This window comes from Buteo buteo, chromosome 24, assembly GCF_964188355.1.
Source record: "Buteo buteo chromosome 24, bButBut1.hap1.1, whole genome shotgun sequence".
NCBI classification, from domain to species: domain Eukaryota; kingdom Metazoa; phylum Chordata; class Aves; order Accipitriformes; family Accipitridae; genus Buteo; species Buteo buteo.
This window is the reverse complement of record NC_134194.1, coordinates 19860062-19873762: the sequence shown is the minus strand read 5'-3', so window position 1 is coordinate 19873762 and position 13701 is coordinate 19860062. Positions and strand designations below refer to the sequence as shown.

The window sequence follows — 13701 nt, the reverse complement described above, 5'->3', positions numbered from 1 at the left end:
CCACCCTAATCTGCACATGGCAGCCTTTGGACCAGTTTTACTCTACACTGAAGTAGTTTTTGCCAAAAGATTTGGAGGTAAGGTACATAACACAGTGATGTTCCTAAATAAATTCTACTGTCTAAAAAAAGTATCTCTGAACTAAGTTTCAACTCAAACACACTCAAAAGCATAAATAAGACTTTGCCTCATCCCATTAAGATTTCTTCAGACAATTTTACTTGCCACAGTGCTACAAGCCACATAAGTTTGCTTAAGTTGTTGCCATTCCTGCAACTTTATTTCTGAAATAAACTTTAACAGTATTGAAGTTTAAAGACTAGACATAGTCTAAATCTTATGATATCCTAACCTTATCTCCCAACACAGCAAGAGCTATTCAGATTAAAACCTACCGGGATAAGAACAAAGAGGCAACAGAGGGAAGGGAAGTCCAATATTGTATCATTATGCCCTCAAATGCAGAAGCTCATCCGCATGACATGACACTTACTCCAACCACAGAAACACTCTCAGGCTTCCAATACTGTGTGCACATTAGATGCCTAAGCACTGGCAAAACACTCCTTGGAGTCTAATATTTGTACCAAACTGTTCTCAGGATTTCTTACTAAATATTTAACTTCATACATCACCTCTACTCAAATTGAGCAGCAACAGTAATTAACTTGATTCTGAGAATCTATGCCTTTAGCTGAAAAGATGACACAGTTAAACATTCCAAGCTTTAACAGAAGTGAAGAAGTACTACTTTTTCCATAAGTCAAGTTACCTTATGTAAGCCAAGGCAGAAAAAGACTAGTTCTATTGAATTTCTCCACAAACCAATATTAACAGTCATAAAAACAGTGCCAAAGGGTTAATACTTTATGATGATAATAGTTGCTTGGAAGACTAGAGATCAATTTTAAGATAAGTATCATTGATGATTTAATTATGTTTTATCCTGCCTCCTGACAAACCTTTCAGGACTACTGGTTACTGTTCAAATTCTGTTCGGGAACAAAACAAGCCAACTTGAAGACACACAGCTTTGATTCCACATTTTAGATAATCACATGGAGTTAAAAACCACACAAACTAAACAAACAGAAGATACTCACATTCCCCATGTATTCTGAAAGTAGATCCTGCAAGGCCTGTCGCACTGCATTACACTCGGCAACTATACGTTCCCGTCGGTCATCACGTGTGCAGGATGAATCAGCCATCAGGGCTGCTCCACTAATGATGCTCTCCAGGCGCTCTTCCAAGGAAGGCCTAAAACGTTCTTCACTGAAGGTCGATGGATCCACAATAATTTGTTTCTAGTAAAATAAAGGTTTTTAGAAATTAGTAATCAGACCAAGCAGTAAGTTACTGTTAAGTCATCAACACAACCAACATCTACAGCAAACCCCTGATCAGGCATAAAAGGCAAACACCACACAATTTTGGCACCGAGGTTGATTTTCATGAGTAGTTTTGTAAAATTACTAAAAGGCTCCCCAGCAGATTACATTGCTAGTCATTTCTTGTGCTGCTTTGACAGCTAAACAAAACTTGGCCACAGGAAGCCTCATTACATGAATGGCAAAAATCAAACGTGCCAGCACAAATAAGGTTCAAAGTACAGAACTCGTCTTAACTACATGTCAATCCGGACATGCCTTCACTAGTTAACTTGTCAGATATAATTATCCCATGATGAACAAAAAAACAAGGAAAACAAACGTCCAAAATTAGCCCTATATATAGTGCTCTGTTGTCCTAGTTTATCCAGTCTTTCTTCTCTTCACCATTATGCAGGTAAATACAACAGTATTCTCAGAAGTTCTCAAAGTGAAACATCAACACAAATGTTTCAAACAGCACAGCAATCAATTTCTTCATGGCAGAAAACGATCACAGGTTTCTCTTGACAGAGTATTAGTAAGCACAGCTCATACTGAGAAACTTAAGGCTGAAACAGCAGTACTGATGTATCTGCTTTTCAAGGGGCCAATACCACCAAACATAGAAGTTCACCAAGAAGAAGCAGTGTAGTATTGTCCTGGTTTAACCCCGGCTGGCAACTAAGCCCCACACAGCCACTCGCTCACTCCCCCCTGGTGGGATGGGGGAGAGACTCAGAAGAATAAAAGCAAGAAAACTCATGGGCTGAGATAAAGACAGTTTAACAGGTAAAACAAAAGCCGCGCACACGAGTAAAGCTAAACAAGGAATTCATTCACCACTTCCCACGGGCAGGCAGGTGCTCAGCCATCTCCAGGAAAGTAGGGCTCCAGCACATGTAATGGTTACTTGGGGAGACAAATGCCATGACTCCGAACATCCCCCCCCCCTTTTTTTCTTCTCCCCCCAGCTTTACATGCTAAGCATGACGTCCTATGGTCTGGAATATCCCTTGGGTCAGTTGGGGTCAGCTGTCCCGGCTGTGTCCCCTCCCAACTTCTTGTGCCCCCCCCAGCCTCCTCACTGGTGCGGTGGGGTGAGGAGCAGAAAAGGCCTTGACTCTGTGTAAGCACTGCTCAGCAGTAACGGAAACATCCCTGTGTTATCCACACTGCTTTCAGCACAAATCAAAACACAGCCCCATACCAGCTACTATGAAGAAAATTAACTCTATCCCAGCCAAAACCAGTACAAGTATTCATCACCTTGTGAGTACTTTCAGGTGATTTATTTAAACAGGTTTGCAATTTATTAATGAAAAATTATTTGGCCATTTCAAGATTTGGTGGTTTGTTTAGGGTTTGGGTGGGTTTTCTTCCACTACAGGGGCAGGAGGGAAGGATGTTGCTAACTCTTTATAAAAAGAAGCCCCAACATTTTTTTAAAACGGGAGTTTTTGCAATCACTTTGTATGCCAGCTAACTTCAACAGCAACGTCACAACCACTACTTCTCCCGCCAGCCAGCACATTTCATCTCCCTATGGAGTAACCACACAACCTTTGCAGAGGATTAGAACATGGCACACGTTCTCCAACACGCTCCTCATTGTTCCTGAAACTGTTAGCCGTATGGATAATACAGTAGTATGCTACAACTCCAGAACTGCACCATCAAAACCAGACATAATGATTATCTTGTTATCTTCTGGTAGCCATTTAATATTTTTACCATCACAGTAAAAACACTGGAGTATCTGGGGGCATGTGCGCGCAAAGCCTCTATTGCAAGAGCACAATAATCCTCAAACATTAGCAGGAAATGAAGTGCAGGGATAACATCTGCCAAGAACCTGAACACATTTGTTTTGTCGGTCTCCTTTGGCAGGAATGAGATGACAAAGCTATTGCACACAACGCACATTGAAGCTGGCCTGCTGAACAAGCCCTGCTGCTATTAGAGAGCCTCACAAAGTAGAACTAAAAGCTCAAAAGCTCCATGTGAACGGCAACACTCAAAAAAAGTCTCCGGCCATATATTAGAAAGTTCATATAGTAAAATATGGCCACGTATCAAAAACTGCATTAAATGGTTTGAGCTAGATTAGCCAATCCATGAACCTGAACTGAATTGCCTCTTCAGTTCTACATACCCAAGTCAGTCCCTAACATCGTGTGCTGTTAGAGGACCTGCCTTCCCCTCCCACAGATACCTGCTCAAACCTGCAAACCCTTGGGTGCTAACCTGAGGCACACTCTTAAGACTTACATAGCTGAACATACAACTGATAGAATTTAAGAAAAGCAGAATTAAAACTGAAATCACAGTCAAAGATCAAGACAACCATGACATCCTCTTGTTACCCAAGAGATCACAAAGAAAGGCTTCACACCAGACACAGGGAAAACTCAAATAGTACTTTATCCTGGTAAAAGAAACATGGCAGAGAAAGTAACGTAGGGGAGGAACAAGAGTGGTAAGAGCAAAAAGGAGAAGGTGAGCAATATCTGGCAAAACCAAGAGTTAAACACCTTTGAGTGATGGCTTTGCAATATTAAATAAAGTTTTAGAGGTAAGTTAGTGCCAAGGTGTTTAAAATTCAGAGGCTGAATCAGTGGTAGACACAGAATACTGGCTTCAAAAAGAAAGTGTTCTCAGTAAAAATGCATGGCTATCCTCAGTAACTTACTGAATGCAAGACAAAGAATATGACAGATCAGTACAACACATCAGTATGAAATTACTTCATTCCCAACCAAAGATCATATTAAACTTCCCACTTCATGTTCCTCTCAATAGGTAGTTTGGGCAATTCCAAATACATTATTCACTTTTAATAAGTCATTTCTGTCACCTACAAGAATACATTACATATATATATTATGAAATAATCAATTTCAAATAAACCAAGGCCTTACATCTAATGTAGCAGTAGGCTAACTGCTATTTCAGAGCTAGTTTAACTTGACAGCCTTCAATCACCAAGAACCACATACATAACTTTCTATATTTCCATCAATTCTAGTTTGGAAAAAGACTTTTTAAAAAATAAAAGCTTACTTTATCTGGGACTTGCTCTGTTTCAGTAGAAAATGATCTTTCAGGCAATATAAATAAAAGCAAGCTGTTGCTAGTAAATGAGGTGAACAAATACAAGAGTTGGAGTTACTACTTCTTTTACACAAAGGGTTCGAAACTTACATCAAAGTTGTTCAGAGCATAAGCCAGCTCTCCACCTCCACCCTGCTGCTGGGCAGCATCATCTGATGCAGTTGCTTGAGCTGCGTTTGAGATGCCTGTGACCGCCTGCTGAAGCTGTTTGTAGATCAAGTCCCTGTTAGCTTTGTAAGCAGCTACATCAGGGTGCTGCAGACAGGCCTGGGACGCTGTATAAAGAATGGGAACGTTCTTCTGCAGAATTCCTCTGGCTGCTGCCATTTGATCGCGGTGACCCACATCTTTCAATTCCTATTAGGAAAATTAAAGGGGAGAAAAAAAAAAAAGCAGCATTTGAGAACATTCCCCACATTTAACATGCATACACCGTCTCCCTGCATCTTCAAAAGACAGACATGTTCTTTGCCTAGTATGCTCAAATCTAACTATCTTCTGATTGAGTATCCCTACTCGTAAGGGCTCAACTAATTTCAAAACACAACAGCTTCATGAAGACAAAAGAAACAAGTACTGTAGGGCAATTCACAACTCCACAATTCAAAATCTAAGGTTGGATTTTTGCTCCTCTCCACAGTAGAGGACCAATATTTTGAAAGCCAGTAACACTTATAAATCAGGAGGACACAGAAGTTGCAAGCACACATTTTTCTCCCCACTCCGTCCAGTTTGTGTTACATCTAAAAAAAAAAAGTCATAAAGAAAACTAAATCCTCAAAACAGAATACCTTACATTTTTAGATAACTTAAGAACCAAGCTAATTTTTAACTATGAAACAAACAAGAGGCTTCCCCTACAATCCTGTCTTGCACTTGCACATGAGAAGCAAGATCTTCTTTAATTTAAACTTCAAGACTCACAACCAGAATGTTTTCTTTAGTCAGACCTAGAAGATGGAGTTTACTCTCCTCGACTCAGGTACTTAATTTCAGAAGAACAACTATATCATCTCATTCAACTTCTTGTTCATCTCCAATGAGACGAGATTAATCCAATGACTGTAATTACCACTAATTTAAGATTAGCAAGCAAGTCCATATGTCTTTTCCCAAACACTCACTGCTGCAATTCTCTAAAGCACCATCACCTCCGTTTTGGAATAGAAGCACTACGATTAGGTAAAGCTTCTGAGTCCAGCACAAGCAGTAAGTTTATAAAAGGAAGAACAAACACAGTTATTAGATTATCATAATTTTAAAGTTACCTCTTAAATCTAACAAAGAGGTAATGAAAATGAAGAGGACTGCCTTACTGAGAAAAGGAAAAAAAAAACCTGACAGACTCTTCAAAATGAATGGGTAATATGTGACCTCTATAAGATACACACTAAGCAGGGAGGGCACTCCAAGCAGGCTTACAGATTCACAGATTTAGTACAACCACCTCCCATAGTGTGGAACAATCCATCACAAAGCAGTTTAAGAACATTTATTGCATTGCCATCACAACCCTACTCCCATTTACTGCAATCAGATTTTAGATACATAACCAACTGGCAATCCATTTTAGACTGTACCCAGTTTATTTTCAAAGATGAATCTGTGCAAAAAAACCAAGCAGGGTCAGAGGTGTATAAGCAATTTTGGTTTGTACGTATCAGCGGAACAAACAAAAAATGCTCTACAAGAATTATGCTATTTCTGATAAATGGGACTGCCCACATCTCTGCTTTCTTTTGAAAACTTACCTACACAAGAATGAGTCACAATAGTGCTATTGAACAAAACACATTTTACACACAATTTAAGGTTAAGCACAAGCTATCCAAACACAGAACATACACATAACAAACATGATTTTAAATCCCTTCTCAAATGGGCATTTCTGTGCAAGACTAACCAGCACTGCCACTCACTTTCTTGGAAAGAGTTGTAATTCTGTGCTCAGCCATGACTTTTCCTCCCTATTTAAATGGACATGTTCAGTTTGTCTGTGCAAACCACAAAGGCAGTGTGGTCTAGTGGTGAGTGCACCAGGCACCGACTCACATCTCAGTTCTCTTTCCTTATCCACACCTGCATTGCTTCAAAGTGGGAAGTGCAAGTCTTGGGAAGCAGCATTTAATTAAGGTACTAAAGCATTAACATAAACAAATGTTTACTACTAGAAGAAATTCTGTCAGAAGCAGTACACTACAGCTGAGCAGACTTTCTGCTTACCAGGCAAGCTCAAATTTCCTAAACATGGCAAAGTGCAACAGAAAGTACTCAGCAGTAAAGTTAAAAAAAAGTAACAAAAAAGTATTAGCAGCAATAGGTACTGTCCAAGAGCAGCAAGGCTGCCTTAGTTTCTTATTTTGAAGAAGAAAAAGAAGAAATAACATACAGAAGAAAGAGCTGCCATCACTATACCTGTTGTCTTTTGGCTGCCATTATGTTAAGTTTGTCCACTTCTGGTTTGAGGGCTTTGTATTGGATACCCAAATCCTGCTCCGTGCCAGCATTTCTTAGCTTCAAGATACCTTCTTCCACCTAAAAGAACGTATATGCACATATTTTTCCAAGTAATACAAGTCCACAGTTCAGGAAGTAATTCAGAATGTACTTCGTAGCAGACAGAGAAAGCAATCTTCATTTGCCCCCTTTTCTTTGTTGAAGAGACATACTTCAAAAGCTAATAGTACTCAAGGGTTAGCTACTACTTCATAGTCACCAGCTACCAGAGACAGCCAAGTACACGCATTTGAAAGAGTATGAAGGAGCCCAGGGCCTCGGCAGAGCTGCGGCAGTGGCCAAAGGGCACAAGGAGAGTCCTCAAAGCCTTGCCACAAAAAGCAGGCCCAGTATCAAATCTCATTTAATTTCAAATTCTGTACAAATCACCCACCCACCCTCTTGCTCACGGGAAGAAAAGGCTTCCTCAAATATGCCATATCAATTTTATTTAGTCTACCAAAGCTACTCATCCCTAGTAGCTACAAGGGAGTACTAGTTATAAGAAAGCCAAATTATTTCTTCAAGATGAAAAAAGCTAGTTATCACCTGCAGTTGCAGACCACAGTGCATTTTGTTTCAATACTAAAAGTTCAGAATAAAGTGCAACACAATGTCAAAAGCTACTGACAATGACTGTAAAAACAAGTGACAAACATCCATTACACATGTTTTGCTCAGAGGAAAAACACCAAAAACCTCCCTGCTCCAGAAGCGAGCCGCTGACAGCGCACACACCAGGGTCAGCACACATGCATGAAACAAAGCCACCTGACAGATCACGCCTAGCGTGCCAGGCACAGCAAAGTGAATCACAGCAAAGAACTACACTTACTACTTTAAGTTGAACAAGCAGCTTGTAGACATCTGCCATATCGGCCAAAATCAGCAGTCGAGTAACAGCAGAGAGGAGGGCACGCGCTGCTCGGACCATGTTCCCTCGTTTCACAGAGGAGCAAGGGTCATCTGCAAACTCCCCCGAAGCACTCTTCATCAAGTCACCTGCACAAGGGGACAAGACAGTCTGACTTTAACATCACACAGCATTTCTTAAGGGGCTATAAGGATTCCTGGGCAAGCCAATCTAAGTCTTGAAAACAAAATGCATTTGCTTGAACACAGCCAGCAATTAAGACTGTGTGTAGCTACCTCTAAGTGTGGTTACCACATGGTATCACAGTAAAGGGGCTTGTGCAGGGAGGAAGGGCTGGGAAATAACGCTTTGATCTTTATTTCTAATTGTACAGGTGTTCTAACAAGCCAGAATCCTCCGGAGAGGCAAATTCAGCCTGTCTTCACTATTACATGCAGGATTGCAGTTATTTCACAAACTACAATGCTTTCAAAGCTTAAGCAAAAGCTTTGATTTGTGTGTGTGTAGGAATTAAGCAGAAAGCAGCAGTAAGTACTGTAAACACACAAGGAAATGCCACAGCTCGTGGGACTGTAAACAACTCTGAGCGATGACCTGGCTGGATATGCCCTGGTTTGCATTCAAAGCAAGGCACCGCTTAGTAAAACGCTTCAACATTTCATAGCCTGTGGGTCTGCATCTGGTGCAGGAGGAAAGAATTTAGGTTTCAGATGGTAACAATGCAATTGGTTAACTATGAAAAGCAAAGGCCACTTTACACAGCTAGAGAAATTCCTCCAGAAGGCATTCAGAAAGCATAAAAGTAATGTCTACGGGTAGTCAGAGGAGTAAATTTTGGATTTCTCCCCCCACTTTCTGGGGCAGCATTTTTCTTCCAGTACCACAGTTCCTACATGGCAGCAAGTTTTGGAATCCAGATTATTATTCTTGGATCTCTTTGCATTTCAGAAACATTTGGTGAACAGCTAGGATTTAGTTTAGAAAACGCTAGGTACTCAAGGCCAAAGATTTGCAGGCAGCTAGAGATGACCAGAAAGCAGGCAAATAACTAAGTGTTGTGTCAGAGGCTTCCCAAACCTGCATGAAAAAGTGTCCGTATGGCCAAATACCAAAACAAAAATAGCACATCTCAGATAAGAAGAAAAGAACCTCAAATAGTGCTTCACAGGTGAAAGCTGACAGTGACTCCATTCAAGCCCACTACCAAATGGGGTGGCAATGCAGTGGCATCATCCTGCCAACGGCTTGCCTGCTCCCACAGCTAGGCACTCAGTGCAGCGTATCCCCAGTATGTGAAGTGCTTCAATTTTAACAACTTTTTTTTTTTTAGCTCCTATTTTAACTACTCAAAAATACCTACAACTGGAAAGCCTGGGATTAACATCCACATACTTACCATTAAGCAATTAATATCTTGCCCTGGAATAGTTTCTAGCACCCAAGCACTCTACACCTTCACAGCCAAATACAACACAAACACAGCTGCCAGCCTGTCCAAGCAACTACATCAAGACACTCAATTTTGTTCAAATGCTCCGTCCTATGTAACACCCTTCCATCATCTTAAATAATACAACGAAGAGTGGCATACAATGTTTTAAGATAAAAAATATGCTACTTCAGTACAGTGACATATGAAAAAAGCTTCTGTCCAAGTACAGACCAGCTATAAATATCAATCTAAAGCTATCCCTTACCCAACTTTTTGAGGAACACAACTCATTATTTTAACAAGTGTTAAAAGCCTCAGATTTCCAGATGGGTGAAAGACAATGCATCTCCAGTGCTGAAAAACTGCAACGAGCCATAAGATTATAAAATCCCTACATAGCTGACATAACCCTTTTTTTATTCCTTCTAGAAGATGCTAATAATAGTGAAATTAATGTCACCATCACATCTATTAATAATCTCAGGATTTAAAGATATATGCCAGAACCAAAATTCACTACAAATATTTCCTCCCTTATTTACCTATATGTAAAATTCCCACATTTCCAACTCCCAAAAGAAAGGAACATTGTTTTCATTTATTTCCTATTTAAAACAACTTAAGAGAGGTGCCACTTGCTTCATCTGAACCTCAGAAATTGCTAACCCAAAATTATCCTCTACCCATCTCTTAGATTGCAAACTTACAAGCCAGTCCTGAAATAAAATGCTATTCCTTTTTATTTTAACCAGAGACTTTAAAAGATTTAGTGAGTTTCAAACAGCTTGTCAGGGTGTCAAAAGACAACCAGCTTCCCAAAATTAAAGGAAAATTATATTTAAAATTGTTGCATACATATTTTTTTCTGCAAATTAAAGAAAGATGGCTTTCAGACTTTTCTTACAAAGAAAAGCAACATGGGGTAATTATTTTAGCTAGATTCAAAGGGTAAGAGGGAACTCTGCCCTGGCCTAAGTATGCAGTTACTGCATTATGTGTGCGCATTAGCAGTTCAAACTGGATCCAGCATAATCTTCTCATTTTCAAATTTGAACCAGAGGTAACACAGCAAGTTTGAAAGCAGGGTTTCAAGAGTTAAAAGAAATACACTGCAGAAGAGTCAGACTATGAGACTCAGATTATACAGCTGGTACAAATTCTTATATGAGTAATCTGTTTCTCCAATATAACCTTAGATTTTCACTAGATATTACAAGGGAAAGATAATAAAACAGAGTCAAGAAAAGAAGAGGCAACAGTAGCCATACTATGATCTTGTCAATAAAGCACTAAGAATTCAATTAAATCTAATGGAACAAAGCCCATTTCAGAAATAGTAAGATTTTAGTCCATCAAAAGAAAATTACCATTTTCTAGTCTCATTCCCACCATGCCCACAGGGTCTGACAGCACTTTCAGACAGCACTATTAATCCTCCTCAGCAGCACGGTACATGATGACCATGACAGAGAGGGCTTTCTTTATACGAACACTGACGGAACAGGAAAGTGGCAGAAAAGACAGGCAAGGCAAGGCAAGGAAGACCCAGGACACACACAGGCACTGATGCTTTTTTCCCAAGCTAGAAACTCATGCCCACACATTACCTCATACCCTTCAGCACCTTCCAGTTCAAAGCCCATCTCCAGGCTGCTTTGCCTGCAGTATTAGAAATACAAAGAGTGCCATCAGGCCATACCTCTACCTGCTTGTAACACCCTATCACAGTTTCCTAGAGGTTGCCTATTCCCCTCATGCTTGCCTATAAGGCAAGCATGAAATCAGAGTTTAAAGACTCTACTACTCTGCATGCTGAAGTCTTATCTTACCACTAATGCCACCTTCAATGTCCACCATGAGTGTCACAACAGACTGTCCTTGCTCTCCACTATAAAGGACAAGGCCCTGTATCTCCTTTTGCCATATCAACATGGAAGTTGACACTTATGGCAACAAATGCTTCAATTCCTTAATCTTGTCTTCAGTTAAATCCACATACTGCCTACATCACTCCTCCTACAGTTTGCCAAGAACTGTCACAGAGCTCCCTTAGGTTACGGCCTTTCAAACATCTCAAGTCCTTGGCTGGAGGATTACTTCTAATACAAGTGGTACACTCCTAAAACATTTTTATTGCAGGAAAACAACTGAGAACACTTTGCACACTTCCAAGAAATTAAGCTAACTGGTCACAACAGAATTTTAAAGTTGAGTTTTCCAGGAAGAATTCAATGTTTAACTTCAAGTTATTCCACAACTGGCCTCCTGTTCCTTGGAAATCCTTAAGCCATGTATTTTGTGTGAAGTACAGTTGAAAAACCATTTTACCCTTTCATAATCTGCCTCACTGTTCAGTTTTGGAGAAAGCTTTGTGCAGAAACACAGGGCAGAAAGACACCACACTGAATCAGTAGGTTCGCTGCCCTGCATTTGCAACCATGAAACACCATCAAAGTCCACAGGATTCACAAGACCATTCATCCATTCTCTAAGCCCTGTGCACAGGCTTAAGCTTTTTAATTTTAAGCTTTAATTTTTGGTCTTTTATGCAAAATTACCACAGGAAAAAACACAACAGCAAGAGCATAGCTAATACCCTGGCTCCTCGCACTAGCATACAGATATATAGAGGCAGTGAACTATGCTGATGCATACTCCAAGAAAACAGGAAGAGCCTGGGCAACCTGACCCAAAAGAAATTTCCTTCCTGAACCCACAGTTTGCATCTTGTCTCAGTGCCAAGTACCTGGGTAAGAAACTGGTTCAGTTCCAAAACACCTCCCAACAGCACCAGAAGAGCTGACCATTTCAACACACAATCTTCTATGCTTCAAAAGAAGGTAAAGCACCAAAGAGCCTAGAGTGGGCGGAGTAAGACTCGGCAAGACCAATATTGCCCCCTCTATTACCCAGCAAAATTCCAGTAGCTGAAATTAACGTAGCAAATGCTGTAAGAATGCTGAAATCCAAGACATTCACATGAGATATCTTCCCAGTCCTAAGTCTTTTCTATAACCACAGCAGGATCTATTCTGAAAAACACTTTGATTCTTTGTCTTCACTATTCTGTTCAAAATTTTATTTTAAGAAGTTTCAGTACTTTAAAGAAGTCAGAAGTCCAAAGCTTTAAAGGGCCAGGAATCTTACTCTAGGATATTTCATGAACTTGTTCAATATTTAAAGCAAGTTGTAATTTATTCTTCCATTGTAAAAATCAGGAAGACTTTGAAGATCCACTTATATTGATTTAGTATGTAGCCATACTATCATTCATTCTAAATAGCTCTTTTCACTTCTTTGTTTTTACCCCCAACAAATGGGACTTTATGAACAAGCGTGCTCACTAAAATCATGTACCCTCTCAATCTTCTTCTTGCTAGGCTAAAAAAAAAAAATTTTAATTTTCTCTGATGAGACAAGTTATCTATTGTCCTAATCATCTTCATAACCTCTGTCTACATTCATTCATCTTTTTTTATTATGGTAACTAAATTGCTCCCTACTCTAAATAGAGGCATTATTAATTCTATTTTCCTGTCTTCTGCTGAAGATCAATTGTACTATACATCTATAATCCCACTGCTGCCGTCAGACACACAGATGCTGCCAGTTCACGATCACCCTGCTGCTGACCAAGACACCCAGATTCTCCTCTCCACTTTTGCCACCCATTGCAAAAGGCAGATAAAGGCACCAACACCTGGAAGTTTTGCCAAGCACACACACAGGCTTTGTATTACACTTCCCTTGTTTCCCCAGTTCATGAATTCAACTGGTCTACCACAATACTGGAAACACTTCTGAAGTGCATGGACTGTATATAAACATGTACATTGAGAGTTTGTATCTCTTCCCTGTTATTAGCACTACTGAGAACTGCAATCCTCCCCTTGGGCATTGGCAGCAATAAACCTTCCCTCTGTTGTATCTCATTTTTCACCATTTGCTTCTAGTTTCCTCAAAGGTTTGTTTGGTTTTTAGTTTCCTTATGAAGAGCCGCTCTGCTAAACCTGACTGAACGCTGGCACCGTGATGGGGCACAGGCTTTTATCCGTGGTCATGCTGCCCCAGCAGCCCAGCCCTGCTGTGACTGCATTCCCACAAACAGCGGTGGGCACAAGACGTATTCAGGCAAATCACTCAAGACTAATCATCATCCATCCAGCTTCAGAAAACAGATACAGCTATGCTCTCTATGCACCAGATTTCACGCAAGCTGCAAGCAGTGAAAAGGGAAGAAGTGAAACAACGTTAAGGTGGGAAGTCGCTTCGTTCCAGCACCTCGCAGCTATGAACACCACCTCCTCTGTCAAAGATCAACAGAGCAGGGAGGTTTTGGCATCAAGTCTACCTGTAGTCTCAAAATCAAGCAGGGGCCAAAAAACAAGCGATAGGGTCATCCTGAAGATTTGTTT

The 13701-nt window shown here is 40.3% G+C and overlaps 1 protein-coding gene across 3 annotated transcripts in view; it reads right to left on the bottom strand.

The window, feature by feature from the left end:
- CTNNA1 (catenin alpha 1) overlaps nucleotides 1-13701 on the bottom strand; it is a 127489-nt gene that overhangs the window by 93491 nt on the left and 20297 nt on the right. For all 3 annotated transcript variants that reach the window (XM_075057121.1, XM_075057119.1, XM_075057120.1), the window contains 4 exons: nucleotides 7816-7982; nucleotides 6900-7019; nucleotides 4575-4841; nucleotides 1104-1307 (listed from right to left, as the gene is read on the bottom strand). In XM_075057121.1, the coding sequence (XP_074913222.1) occupies nucleotides 1104-1307; nucleotides 4575-4841; nucleotides 6900-7019; nucleotides 7816-7982 (758 nt within the window). The remainder of the gene's footprint in view (nucleotides 1-1103; nucleotides 1308-4574; nucleotides 4842-6899; nucleotides 7020-7815; nucleotides 7983-13701) is intronic.